The 13501-nt window shown below is 49.5% G+C and overlaps 1 protein-coding gene across 2 annotated transcripts in view; it reads right to left on the minus strand.

Annotated features, from left to right (window-relative positions):
- Nucleotides 1-4971: 4971 nt before the first annotated feature.
- GRIK3 (glutamate ionotropic receptor kainate type subunit 3) overlaps nt 4972-13501 on the minus strand; it is a 125839-nt gene continuing 117309 nt past the window's right edge. Inside the window, exons 14-16 of one of the 2 annotated variants that reach the window (XM_085559977.1) lie at nt 10736-10958; nt 10280-10530; nt 4972-8455 (exon numbers count right to left, since the gene is read on the minus strand). In XM_085559977.1, the coding sequence (XP_085416103.1) occupies nt 8102-8455; nt 10280-10530; nt 10736-10958 (828 nt within the window). In that variant the 3' untranslated portion in view covers nt 4972-8101. Of the gene's footprint in view, nt 8934-10279; nt 10531-10735; nt 10959-13501 lie in introns of both variants that reach the window. The other variant, XM_021554851.4, reaches the window with a different exon arrangement.

Below are 13501 nucleotides of genomic sequence, written 5' to 3' on the forward strand. Positions count from 1 at the left end.
AGAAAGGGAGAGCAATATTCCTGAAATACTTGGAATAAATCTCATTCCCTTTCCACAACATCTCCAAGTGAAAAATTTTCCCCTTTGTGCAAATGAAAGCATTTGGCTTTTTCCTGGCTCAGGGCTTGCCTGTTTCAGCTCCTGAGAGGGGACAGGTGAGTGCTACCCTCCCCAGGGTGGGATGGTTTGAGCTGTAGGTCCTGGAGTGCAGGGAACGACATTTCCTCGTGCTGTCCTATGGGAACTGTAAAAATGATGCCAATTTCCATGGTTCATGACCCTTCAGTGGCACGGTGTCAGTACCAGCCTCAACTTCCCCCAGCAAAACTGGCTCCCGAGGTGCTGCAGACACTTTGCTATAAAGAAGTAGCAAATGGTGCATCCAACAAAGTACAGGGAGCAAGATAAACACATTAATGGAAAAAAAAGCCATTATGTGAGCACACAGCATGCATGGAGAACAGGGAGCGAGATTCTGGGCAGCAGGGGAGGATGAAAATAAGACAACTAGTGCTGAAGGGTAAAAAGCCTAAGAGACTGGAATGGTCTGTGCTTGAAATCTTTCTGCAGCACGTTTTTGTGTTTTCTGCAGTGATTCTCCAACCCTGTGCTCTGCTGCGTGCCCCTTTCCCTCCTCTAATGGTGCCCTTTTCTCTTCTCCCGGGGATTGCGCTCTGGTTCCTCCTGCCTCCCTTTCAAGCCCATGAAAAGAAATCTTTACAGACCTGCTCCTTCCCTCAGCCCGTGCAGGCTCCGAGGTGTTACCTGTGTCACCGTCGCTTTGCTAATTTACGACAACCATTTCAAGGCACATTATATCCAGAGCCCATATGTCACCTCAGCGCTGCCAAAAGAGCTCTTGTTTACTAAGCTGATGCTTTCAGAGTGTGCTAAGTAGCACCATCGATACTACTTAAAATAAAAGGTGTCAGCACCTTGTCTGCCCCTCAGATTGCTCAGAGCTCTCAGCTCTGAGATGTCCCTGAGGCTGAGCTGCTCCTGCTCTGCTCCCGACCCATCCCTGCAGCTCTGCCCTGCCCCACCTCCCCACGAGCACTGTAAGGCAGTTCTTGGTTTGGGGCAGGATGACACACTTTTGGTGTTTTTAATGCTTTTGGTGTCTGGGGTTCCCAAGGAAAGCCAGGGAGCTGTGTGGAGCTGCTGGTGCTCTCCAGCTCTGGCAGAGGAGCCCCTGGGGTGTGCAGAGCCCACAGGGAGCCTGTGAGCAAAACGGCCTGGCTGGGACACTTGGTTCGAACTAAGTACTGACATTGAAATGTTCATTAGCTGATTGCTCCTGGGAATCACCTACACCCACACCCTCACTACCATTCTAGGACTGGGATGCAAAATAGGGAGACCAGTGGAATCATGGGAGGGGGTTTTGGGGATGAAAACACCCCAAAATGAAAAAGAGGGGCACAGTGGAGGGGGCTGGATGGGTGCGCTGGTTGGGGAAAAGGGAACCACATCCCTGGTCTGTGTTTGACCTGCCACCATAGCCTACAGGGGACCAGACTGGACGGGGCTGTGGGAAGCAGGAGCAAAGAAAAACATTCCTGGTGTTACCAGGAGGGAAGGAGAGGGATAGCTGCTGCTGGACCTCAGCAGCAGGCTCTGCACATCTCTGCACATCCCCTCATCCTTTGGCTACCAGTGTGCCAGGAGGGAAGGAGAGAGGACGGTCTGCTGATTGGGACTGCAGATACAGACTGGACACCTCTGCACCTCTGGCTGCTTCAGATACAGACTGGACACCTCTTCACCTCCAGCTACCAGCGTGCCACGGAGACTGCAGGGACAGACTCTGCAGCCTTCTCCCCCTTTGGCTACCGGGGAAAAGCTACAACAGCAGGGGTGAGCTCCGTGTTGAGCCCCCTGCCCAGCTGATCTTTTTAATAAAGAGCTGGACATTAATAAAGGCACAGACCCTGCTCATTACAAGGACCATGTGTATGGAGCTGCTGGTGCTGTCCAGCTCTGGTGGAGAAGCAGCCCCTGGGGCGTGCAGAGCCCACAGGGAGCCTGTCCCTGTCACCCAGTGCAGCTGCATCCCTGGGGTGCTCCCAGCACAGTCCTGAGCTGATGGGGATCTCTCCTGATGGACCAGGTCCTGCTCTCCTTCCTTTCCTTGCCCCACTGTGTGGGATAAAGTCTTTCAGTCTTATGGTGTTTTCTGCTTTGTCTAAACCAGAGGCTCTGTTTTTTTCTAGCTAAAAACCTAAAACCAGTGCACAGCTCCAGCCCCATGGTTCAGTTTCTGGTGGAAAATATCAGATGCTGAAGTTGCACAGAAATTCTTGACGGGAAATGTCACCAAGTTCTTCCAAATGTCACGATCCAGTTTGGATCCAGGCTGTGTGCCTGGAGGCTCAGGGCAGGTTTCTTTTTCTGCTGGCTCCACTTCTCATTGGCATCACCCCAGTTCTGCAGGGCCCAGCTGACCCTGCTCCCACTCTGGAATGGGGGAATGAAGGAGGGGTCTCTGGAGGAGGCTCCTCAACTCCTGGCTGTGCTACAGGCACTCTAATTTCTCATCTGTGGAGACAGATATGGAGGTGGCACGAGCTGGGATCAACCTGTCATGCTCAGTAAGCTGGGCAGGAATGAGATAATGCCACGTGTGAAAATCTCAGGAAGATCCTGATGCTGGACAGACAAGAGTGTTATTATAGAAAGTTATTACACGTAGGTGCTGCTCCCCGTTTCTATGGTTGTTTGGGCTTTGCAATAGTGATACAAACACAGCTTTTATACCATGCAGGGGCTGTCCTGCCCAACCCACTCTGGCAGGCACTAGAGGAGACAATGGATTTCCTTCTGCCATCATTCCCTCTGTTCCATCCCCAGATTTCCATTAAGGAAATAAAAGTGTATTTTACTTGTGAAAACATTCAGGTCCAAACTTGCCTGAGTCCTCCCCGAGTGGCAGAGATTTTGTCAGTGGCTTGATTTGGGGAGAAGGAAGGACTTGGTGCTCACAGAGAGCAAGAGTGCACAGAGGGGTCGTGGTGGCCATGTCAGCTGCTTGTGAGAGGGCACGGGGATGTATCAGAGCACTGACATCCAGGGTCAGCAAAACACCTGCTCGCAGATGTACAATTACTGCTTTGAAATGGGATTTTGCTGGAAGAAATCCAGGTTAAAAATTATTCTCTGCAGATCTGAAAATCTAAAATGTCTGAAGGCGCATGGCTGGGACTGGAGATGGGAGGGTGGGCAGACACCTCTCACCATTTCCTGATTTTCTCCATATTTTGCCCAGAGGGATTAATTGGTGCTTAAAGGGAAGGGAACTGCTGTTTTATGAGTGAAATCTGTTGTCTCATTCATTATTCATTCTGAGGTGATTGGCAGCTTCCAGGCGGTGGGTCACAGTCGGTAAAGGGTGAGCTGCTGACTGACAAGGTTAATTGCTGCCTGGCGTTAATGCTGATAACGATTTATGTTGACAATTCCTGGTATTCCTGGCGCAGCCGGGGGTTTGTCATGGGGGTCAGCCGATGCTGCCCCGTCCTGCCCTGCTGTCCTCGCAGCTGGGAGCGCCCACGTGGGGAGGGATTTTGTTCCCTGAGAAGGTCTCTCATGCTAAGTGATGCAGAAGCAGCTTTGCAAAGGCATCCGTTGCTTTTACCTTTTTTTCTCCCTCTTTTTATTTTATTTTTTTTTTTTTTTTGCTATGTTCTTTGCATATTGATCAGGGTTCAGAGCATAAAAGCGAGGCTGGGCTTGGCTCTGCTGATCCCCCTCAGCACCAGCATCAAAGCTTTGCTTTTCTAGGGGCTCAAGTGAATACAGATGTGAAAGATTTTTGAGGGTGACCCTTAAAAATACTTAAAATGGGAAAGGATTTTCTTTATTTCTCATTGTACAGGGTGGGCTGTGCCATTGAAGCCCAGAGCTGCTCCCAGGGCTGTGCCTCCCCTTTTGGGGTTTTTTATCTCTGCAGGAAGGGCACAGCCCCAACTGCTCTGGCTGCTCCCATCCCAGAAACCGCAGAGGTTTCCTCCCTGCCTCCACATAACAAAGCAGAGCCATAAAGATTTAGGCTAATAAAAGAAACGCTGGCCTTTAGGGTGCTCCCAGCTTTCATCGGGCTAATAAGATTTTTGACTTACATGGAAGGGAAGAGGCAAACAGAGCCTTTATGAACCTCGTGGCCTTGTCGGGGCTCCGGCACCTCTCTGTGATGAAAAGCTGAGGCAGCCTCCAGGTAAACTGTGGCAAGCACATTTCTCTCCCTCTCAGGATTTTCATAGAGGTGCACAGAGAGAAATGAAAGAGAAAACAATTTCTATTTCTGCTCCTTGTTTTTCCAACGTGGAATGTGTTTGGAAAATTGTTTACCTGGGGTGAGTGCTGGGTTGGATTCTGGTGAGGATTGTTTGAGCCTGGTGGCCAATCCAATCCAATCCAATCCAGTCCAATCCAACCCACCTGGGGCTGGACTCTCAGAGAGGGTCATAAGTTGCATTAGAGTCAGAGAAAGTAGTATGTAGTTTTAGTATCCTCCTTTTATTTAGTCTATTGATGTATTTTAGCATAGTTATAATAAAGAAATAATTCAGCCTTCTGAGTTGAGTCAGACATCGTCATTTCTTCCCATGGGGTTTGCCTGCATTTGATGGCTCTTCATGGAATATCCAGGCTTAATTACCTGTCTGATATTAAGCTGTGAGGACAGGGAGAACTGCCCTGGCTGAGCCTCATTGTCTCTTCCCTCCCTTTGGCCAAAATTGGGATCTTTCCTTCCTCTCCTGAAATCATCACCACTACCCCAAATGTGCCACAGCCCCCTTGGTGAGCAGCACCAGCAGCATTTCCCACGTGTTTGGGTTCAGCTGGGAACTGGTTTTACCATCACTGGCTTTATGGGTAATAAAGTTGGGATGTTGTTAAACAGTAGGAGTTTGGGGCAGAATCTGAGCAAGAAGGAAGGGAGATGTTGGGTATAAACAGGCATAAACATAATTATTTTCTAGAAATTATTTATTTAAAATTTAAAACCATATTACTTCATACAGCAAACTGTGCACTTTGATATATCACAGTGTCTTAAAAAGGAAAATAATCAGAATTTTTTCTTTTTTTTTTTTATTTTTTGGAAATTGTATTTACATCAGCCTAGAATGATCAGCAAGTAACACAGTTACTATGAAACCAAAATTGTTACAAAATGTTTACAAAAAACTATATTCATAGAAATTCTGCATGTCCACAAAGGAAAATCCCCTGAATGTCACGGAGACTATTTTTTCCTTTTTCCCACTCTTTTCTGGTTTTTTTTTTTCTTTTTTTCTTTTATTTATTTTTTCTTTTTTTATTTTTTTTTTTGAGAAACATGTCAAAGTAAGGTACAGAGCAGAGGGCTCATGATGCCAGTGCCTGGGAATAACCCGTGCCCTGCCAGCCCCGAGCACTCTGGGGACTGTGGTACCCCACGGTCACTGGGTGCTGGGTGAACACTGGGTGAAGCCACCAGCACCCACCATGTCCCTTTGCTGTGACCTCCCTGGAGAGCCTCAGGGCTGGCACCCAGCCGAGTCCTGCTGCCAGCGCCGGGGTGGAGCAGTGGGTGCCCAGAGCTGGAGCTGGCTCCCCTTTGCATATTCCATCTCTCTGTGGGTCTGTCCCCTCCACATCACACCTGACACGTGCTGTTGGTTGACTCCAAATGGAAAATCCACCCCAGGGAAGCAGCTGGCTGTCCCTGCTCTGTCTCACGGGAGAGTTGGAGGGAAAAAGCAAGTGATAAGGGGATGGTGAGCCGAGGTGACAACAGTTTTAATACAGTTTAATAACCCAAACCTGCTTTTTCTGTATTTCCTCCTCAGTTTCCAGTCCCTCTGCCCAAGTGAAGAAAGGAACAGCGTTGGAAGTCGGATGATTTCAGACGTGAGTTGTCACTATCCCAGCCAGGTCATGGATGTACTCACAGAAGGCTTTGAGGCTTTGTCATCAACTCTGTCCCTTCTCAAGCCTCCCAAACGTGGCTGTGAGGCCCTGGGCTGGCTGCTCCTCCTCTGGCATGAGCACACATGGCTTTGGGCACCAGGAGCACACAGGAGAGGCTCGGAGCTCTCCTGGCTGAGCTGCCCCTGATCCCGCAGGAAGGCTGGGGCTGAACTCCTGCACGTCCCCTCAGGTCACAGTGAACAGGGCCAGGGGGAAGGGTCTGCACCAGGCTGGGGTCCCAGCACCTCCTCTGCATTTTTTGGGCGCTGCAGAACATTCCCTTGTTGGATATCAAGCCTTCCAGTGATCAAAACTTCAACACCAAGCCATCATGTCGATGCAGGAATTTGGCTGCAGTTCGTGGCTGGTTTAGGGGTGTAGGGATGGAAGGAAAAGGTTCATCTGCAGGGTTTGATCTGGCTGGCAGTACACCAGTAATTCCAGATGCTCGCCTGTCACATTTGTGAGTAAAATCAAATCAGGCTGGTGTCAATAAATAAATGGGGTTTGTGGTATTAGCAATATTTATTTATTTTTTAAAAAATCTGCCAAGAAGCAAAATGAATGCTGATTTCTGGGGTATTTTACTCTCTGGACATTTAAAGCCAGTTTCAGGCTTTGTTTGCATCTCTGCTTTTTTTTTTTAGAGCTTAGAAATCCGCAAGGAAAACATAAAATCCACTACTCTGACAAGCCTAAGGATTTGCAAAGGAATACAGAAAGCATGTCATTAGCTTTGGGAAGCTGCCCCACACTTCAGTTTGTCCTCTGCTCAAGGTATTTGTGCAGCAAATTATTAAGAATATGACGCCCATTGCATTGGCAACTTTCATCCCTAATTTTTCACAGTTTTTGTGAAAAGGTGAAAATGAATGTAAATTCTTTGCATATCTTTACTTGAATCAAAATATGACAAATCACCTGGTTTTGCTTGGGGTCACTCTGTCGTTTCTTTACATCACGGAAAAAGCGAAATAAGTACAAACTGTGTTCCATGATGGGGTGGGGGAGCAGCTCTTCCCCCTTGAGCTAATCTGCTAATTCTGCTCAGCTCGAGGCAACCCTCCTGACTGAGCACGGGGTAAAAATCCCAAATCAGCTGCAGTCAGGTTTGCTCCTTTGGGCCAGGATGAACTTTCCGGAGTGGCTGTGTAGCTCGGGAGGGCTGTGGTGGCCTCAGCACCCGCAGCACCCATGGCCCAGAGCTGGGTGCAGCAGTGGCTGCTCCATCCTTGCCCCACCTGCCCTCCACACAGGTGAGGTCCTGCAGGGTCACTGTCCCTCTTACCCCTGCAGGGGAAGGGTGTTGCTGTTTCCTGCACCACCAGTGGTTAAAACCAGAGCTTCTGAGCACCTTTGCATCACATGTGTGACATTCTGGGTTACGGTGGGCAGAGAAATTTCCATTTGTTTAATTTTGTGAATGAAGACTGTGGGTCCCCTGGCAGGGATGGAGCTGAGGGAAGTAACTTGAGTGTTACCTTAGGCCAGCAGAGGGGTCTTTGGTAATTCTGCCTAAATTCATCTGCAGGACCAACCTTCTGGGTTAAGCAACCTGAAAATAAGAAGACAATTCATGGAAGATTTCCTAGAAACATTTTAGTGTGTGTTTGCTTAAATCCCATGGAGAGGCTGCCTGAGGGGTGGCAGTTCGTGGTCAGAGCAGGAGGGATCCCAGGCTCGGCTCTGCTTCTCCCAGGTCAGCCCTGGCTGAGATTCATCTTTCAGGTCCTTGATGCCATGGAGAGCACTTAGTCCTAAACCAGGCCCACAGTCCCCTCCCAGTGGGGAGCTGCAGTTCAGCACTGCTGAATTTCATGGAAATTGGTACTTTTGGCTCCTGAAAGCAGCTCTGCTCCTCCCGCTGCTGGAGCCTGTGGACGTGGTTGCTTCCATGCTTCTCTGCAGGAGAGAGTGAGCTGTGCAGGAAGAGCAGAGAGAGCTGAGGACCTGGAGATCACGGTGTCAGGAGATCATGGTGTCACCCTGGGCTGGGCTGGCACGGGGACTGTGGGTGCTGTCACTCGGAGGTGCAGAAGGTCCTGTGAGTGCCACGCTGTGCCCTCCCTGGCCCGGAGCTTGGGCACATTTCAGGCTCACCTTCCCCTTGCCAGCTGGCTGCCCTGGATCTGCTGAGGAACGAGTGTCACCTTCTGCCACCACGCTCCCATGTGGCTGTCCCACTCCGGGTGGCTGCGGCCAGCACAGCCGCGAGCTGAGGGCCACCGCCAGCTGCGCCAGGGCAGGCACAGCCTCGACCACCCTGGTGCTCCCCAGGTGCCTCTCCCTTTCCTGGACAGTGAATCCAAAATGTGCTGCGTGTGTCGGTGTGGAGCAGGTGCTCACACCTGACCGAGTGTTCCTGTTTATTGCCGTGCTGATGGAGCCACGCTCGGGGCTCCTCCTCACCCGCTCGGGGTTGGCTCGGTTCTGCTTCACCTCTGTGTGTTTGCAGTGTGTAAACATCAGACTCCTGGGTGGTGGTTGGACTCCACGAGGCCTGGAGGATTGAAGCATTAAAAAAAAAAAGGAATGAAAAGTAACAAAACAAACGCAAAAAGCCCCAAGACCCGCGTTACTGTCCGTGCTTGGAAGTTCTGGCTCCTCTGCGGTGATGGATGCAGCTGGGTTGCAAAGGCCTTGTTCTTGAAATGAACAAACCAGGCGGGTTTTTTCTTTTCTTTTTTTTTTTTCTCATTTTTTAATCCATCCTTCCCTAGTTAAAGGTGCATCCAGCCGTGTCTGCCGCAATTCCTTCCCTCCCACCCCCCCACTGCCATTCCCTAGGGAAACACAGGTGCCAATCCGGTGTTGCAGGTCATGTTGTCCTTGCCGGGCAGCCGTCGGTCGTTGAAGGTGTGCATGTTGATCACGGCGTCCGTCTTCACCATCACGGGGGGCTGGGGCTTGTGCTTGACCCGGCGCTGGCAGGTGAGCGACAGCCGGATCTCGTCGGCCATGGCGCTGCAGAAGGAGCGCTGGGGACAGCGGGGATGAGGCCTTAGCATTTCAGCTCTTATATTTCTCATTTATTTGTAATCCTGCAGTTTGTTAGTGTGTTAAGCTCCATAGCCTGTCAGCCACTGTTCTCCTGTTTTATTCAGTTAAAACAATTCCTCTCTAGACTTGGGAATCAAGGGCACCTCACTGTCTGAGGTCCCAAAAAATATAAACAAAAGTGAGTTGGGAGGGAGCAAACTTGAGTAAATGACTTCATTACCTGAAGCTGTAATTGGGGGATTAACCCCTGATATGTAAATGGACCAAGCTTATATTTGCCTGAAAAACTCATGGCCACTGTCCATCTTGTGTGTGTAGCCCCTTGGAGGCTTCTGAGTGCCCAAGGTGTATCTGTTGAAGGCCTTCTATAAATCCCCACTTTTATTCTCCTGATCTTGCCTAGCCTGTGTTCTAGGGAGCCACTCCAAGGCATCAGGGGACAAAACGCTCCGTTACTGCTGCAGTGTTCTGCTACCCTGGGTGGAGCAGGGGCTGGCAGGGCTCAGTGGAGGGTGAGGACAAGGTTTAGGGCTGTTCAGGCATTTGCTGTGCTCTCTGGGGCTGTGTGGGCACCTGGCTGACCCCTCTCCCTTGGCAAGGACTGTGCCTGTGACACACTCACTCCTGCACAAAGGCAGAGCTGGAGGCAGCTGCCGGAGGTCTGGTGCTGTGTGATCCCTGCCAGGGGCTCAGACAAGTCTGACCCTCCCGCTGCTGGGCAGCTTTCCTTTCTCTGTCTAGTCCTTCATGAGGGCAGCTCGCTTTGATTTCTGGTCATGCACAAAAGTGCACGTTCCACTTACTGCACCAGGACACCCACGGCAGAGGAAGGACATAAAAGCAGTTCTGTTGTTTCCTGAACACTGATCAGCCACTGATGGGCTGCGTCTGTGAGTGTGGCAGAGTTGATAAGACAGTGTGAGGCTTCCTGGTGAGCCCTGACTTGTTCCTCTTTGAATGGGACTGGGGAGAAGGCATGGATGGTCACACCTGGAACATGCAAGGTGATTTCAAGAGGATGTAACAGCTGAGAAAGGCCCCTCCTAGGGAGTTTTGTCTATACGTTAATGATTTATTTGTCAGCTTGTTCTAAACTACCCTACCAATGTACCCTGGTGTGGCTGCTGCAGACAACTCTGATCAGACGTGACTTTCCCCCGAGTGGAGGCTGTCAGAGGGACACCAGTGAGCCCCTGGGGATGGCACTTTAGGGGTGCCAGCTGGATCCCTCTGCCCCCTCCCTGCTTGTCTCTGGGGTCAGCGTGCAAAGCCCTCCAGGGCTGGGCTAAGGGCAGGCAGAGAATCAGAGGGAGTCAGTCAGTACCTGCTCGCGCTCCGCCGTTTTGCGCAGCTTGTAGATGAACTCCACCATGGCCACGAAGACGGACAGCACCAGGCCTGCTGCCAGGACAATGAAGATCCCCCCGATGTTCTGGATGCCCAGAGCACTGGCCTCCTTGTTCTCGTCCTCAGGGCAGCCATTCCCCCGCCACCACTTCTCCTTCATGACGTGGAGCTTGTCCTCCTCCTGGAGCTGCAGGATGGCGATGGTGATCTTGTCCCTGTACGGTGACCCTGGGGGTGGGGACACTGTTACACACAGAGGGAAAGTGGGGCAAAAATCCCACCAAGCAGGGAAGGTGTCTGTGGTAAGCAGCACAGTTCAGACCTCTCTTCAACAGGCAGACAGTTTGGTATTTGGAAATTCGCTGCTGGGAGTGGATTATCTTAATCACCTCTTTGTTTTTGTGGTGAGCAGCCCCCCAGGACTGTCACTTACCCATGGGTGTCCCGATGCCGTAGCCTTTGGTGTCGATGAGCCCCCCGATCTGGGTGAGGTTGCAGTTCCTCTGGGTGATGTACTCGATGGTGGTGGACTCCATCAGCAGCGCGTAATCGGCCGTCAGCGTTCGCTGGATCCCCTCCTCGTTGTTCTTAACCAGCGCTGTGGGTTTGCTGCTCATGAAAGCCCACATTTTTTCAAACGTGGAGATTTTGGATTTCTGGAAGAATGATACCCACCCCAGCCCCAAAAGAAGATGAATTCTCTATTTGCTGAAAGCTGCTATCTTTTCAGTAAATGACAATAATAATAATAGTTGAGAACAGATCACACAATGAAGCAACCATGAATTAGACTTTGTCTTAAATGCCTTCACTGCTCAAGATTGTTTGGATTTATGTTGCCAGCATTCACTGGATCCCCTCCTCGTTGTTCTTAACCAGTGCTGTGGGTTTGCTGCTCATGAAAGCCCACATTTTTTCAAACGTGGAGATTTTGGATTTCTGGAAAAATGACACCCCTTCAGCCCCAAAATAAAATTAATTCTCTATTTGCTGAAAGCTGCTATCTTTTCAGTAAATAACAATAATAATAGTTGAGAACAGATCACACAATGAAGCAACCATGAATTAGACTTTGTCTTAAATGCCTTCACTGCTCAAGATTGTTTGTATTTATGTTGCCTTAAAGAGAGACAAGGGTTGCAGCAAACACCCCTCTGTCCATGTGCTTCAGGTCCTGAGGTAGAATGAACCTGCCCAAAGCCCTGCAGGCCCCCTCGACTCCCAGACCATTTTAAGATCTGCTCAAATGTGTTCACTTCCCAACCAGGATTTGTTTACCTTGTAATGTTTCTGCATGCTGAAAGAACAGAGAGTTTTGGAGGACATGGTTTTCTCTACACACACTCTATGATATTTTTGTCTTTCCTCAAGCATGGCAAGGAAACGAGTCTCCTCTGAGATATGTGCAACTGCCAAACAGATTTAACGTACCCACGTAAACAGAAGCACAGAGATATTCAAGAAGATTGTCTTACGGCTAAAAATAAACATGGATATTCTCTCACTATCAGCAGACATTCTGTTGCAAAGGAAGGAATATGTTTTCTAGCTTGCTATTCATGTGAATGTTTTTTTTTTTTCTTCTAGAAAATGTGTTGAGTGAGAAGAAATATGGTTATTTTACGTCTTGCCATAACATTTGAAAAGTACCATTTATCTACGAGCACCTTCTGAGTCGTCTCTGTCAGTCATAACGAAAGTCACAGAATCTCAAAATCCCAGAATGGTTTGGGTTGGGAAAGACCTTGAAGCTCATGCTGTTCCCCCTGCCCCACCATGGGCAGGGACCCTTCCACTAGACCAGACTGCTGGTCAGAACTGGCTTTAATTTAGGAAGATTTCCCAGACAGGCAGAGCAGTGTCTTCTTGCCCCTTTGCTGGTCCCAGTGCTCCCGTGGGTCAGTGCTTCTCCCTCAGACCCACCCTGGCACAACACCTGGATATTGAGGCTGGTGTTCCCACTGCTGCCAGCTCCTTTATGCACCGATCTTCTTTCCTGCCCCATTTCTTGTTTTTCCTACATCTGTTTTTTGCCTTCTTATTTCATAAGAGGCAGCTTAGCCAGCCAAACCTCTTCCTCCAGTGTGCTCCTCAGCGAGCCTGGAGCTGGCTGATAAGTCAGAGAGCAGATAAGTCCCTGTGCTGTGTCAGGAACAAGGGTGGCCTCTCAGCAGCTGCTGCACGAGGAGCCACTGCCGCAGAGCTGTGATTTCAGCCCTCGTTTATCTCTCCACAGGTCTCTGTCCTTCCATGAGAAAGCAGGAGATGGAGCCCAAGCCCAGCCCAACTGCTGCTGCCACAGCTCCCCATCATTTTTTCAGTATCACCCACAACGTGCCAGCTTAGGTTCTTCTGATAAAACCATAATAAATAATGGTGAGCTAGCTGAAAGTCCCTTGTAATGCTTCGTATTCCAAATGCTTTGCCCATCCACCTCCTTTATTCCAGCGTGTTTAGCAAAAGTTAAACAAAAGCTCATCCCCCCAAAGCTGGGTAGTGCAGTGCTGTTCAAACAAAGGCTGTTCCTCTGCCTTTAACCCTGTGGGCCCTTTCTCCCTTCTGAAATACCCGGGGATTCATTTCTTCTCCATTAATGCTCGTGCTCGTTATAATCCACTTGATGAATGCTCAGCAGTGGATGTGCTGGAGCAAACTTCATTCAAGAGGCAGGATAATCTCCCTCACTTGAAAATCTGGACCAGTGCCTGTAAGGTAGATTTGTGGCATCTATCAAACCTCAAAGAGCAGCAAGAAATGTAGCCTCCAAAAGGATTATTAAATATCTGTACATTACAATGGGTAATTGAAATGAATCGTGTGCTCAGCTGGCTGATAAGGACTTGTTTAACATTTATATAGTTCACATCAGAGGCCTCTGGGTTCCTTGGCTCTCCCTCTCTCCTCTTTCTGCATTTAATGCTCCTTGAGTGTTGACACAGAGCTTTTAACATCAGTGTTCTCCCAGTTTAGAGCACAGAGCAAAATAAACTGGCAAAAAATCAATAGGCTGCATTTAGTGAAGCAAATGGGACTTGCATGAGGCACTGGACCTCTTCAGGCAACTGAAATTACACGAGACGGGGTTCCTTGGAAAAGAAAAACCACTTTTCTCTTCTTCTCTTAAATCACTCCTCCTGCCCAGCTTGAAAGGACTTAATTGTGTTTGGGATGCCAGGAAGAGCCCAGATTTGTCAGTTCT

Source organism: Lonchura striata, chromosome 23 (genome assembly GCF_050655825.1).
Source record: "Lonchura striata isolate lonStrDom1 chromosome 23, ASM5065582v1, whole genome shotgun sequence".
In the NCBI taxonomy this organism is placed as follows: Eukaryota; Metazoa; Chordata; class Aves; order Passeriformes; family Estrildidae; genus Lonchura; species Lonchura striata.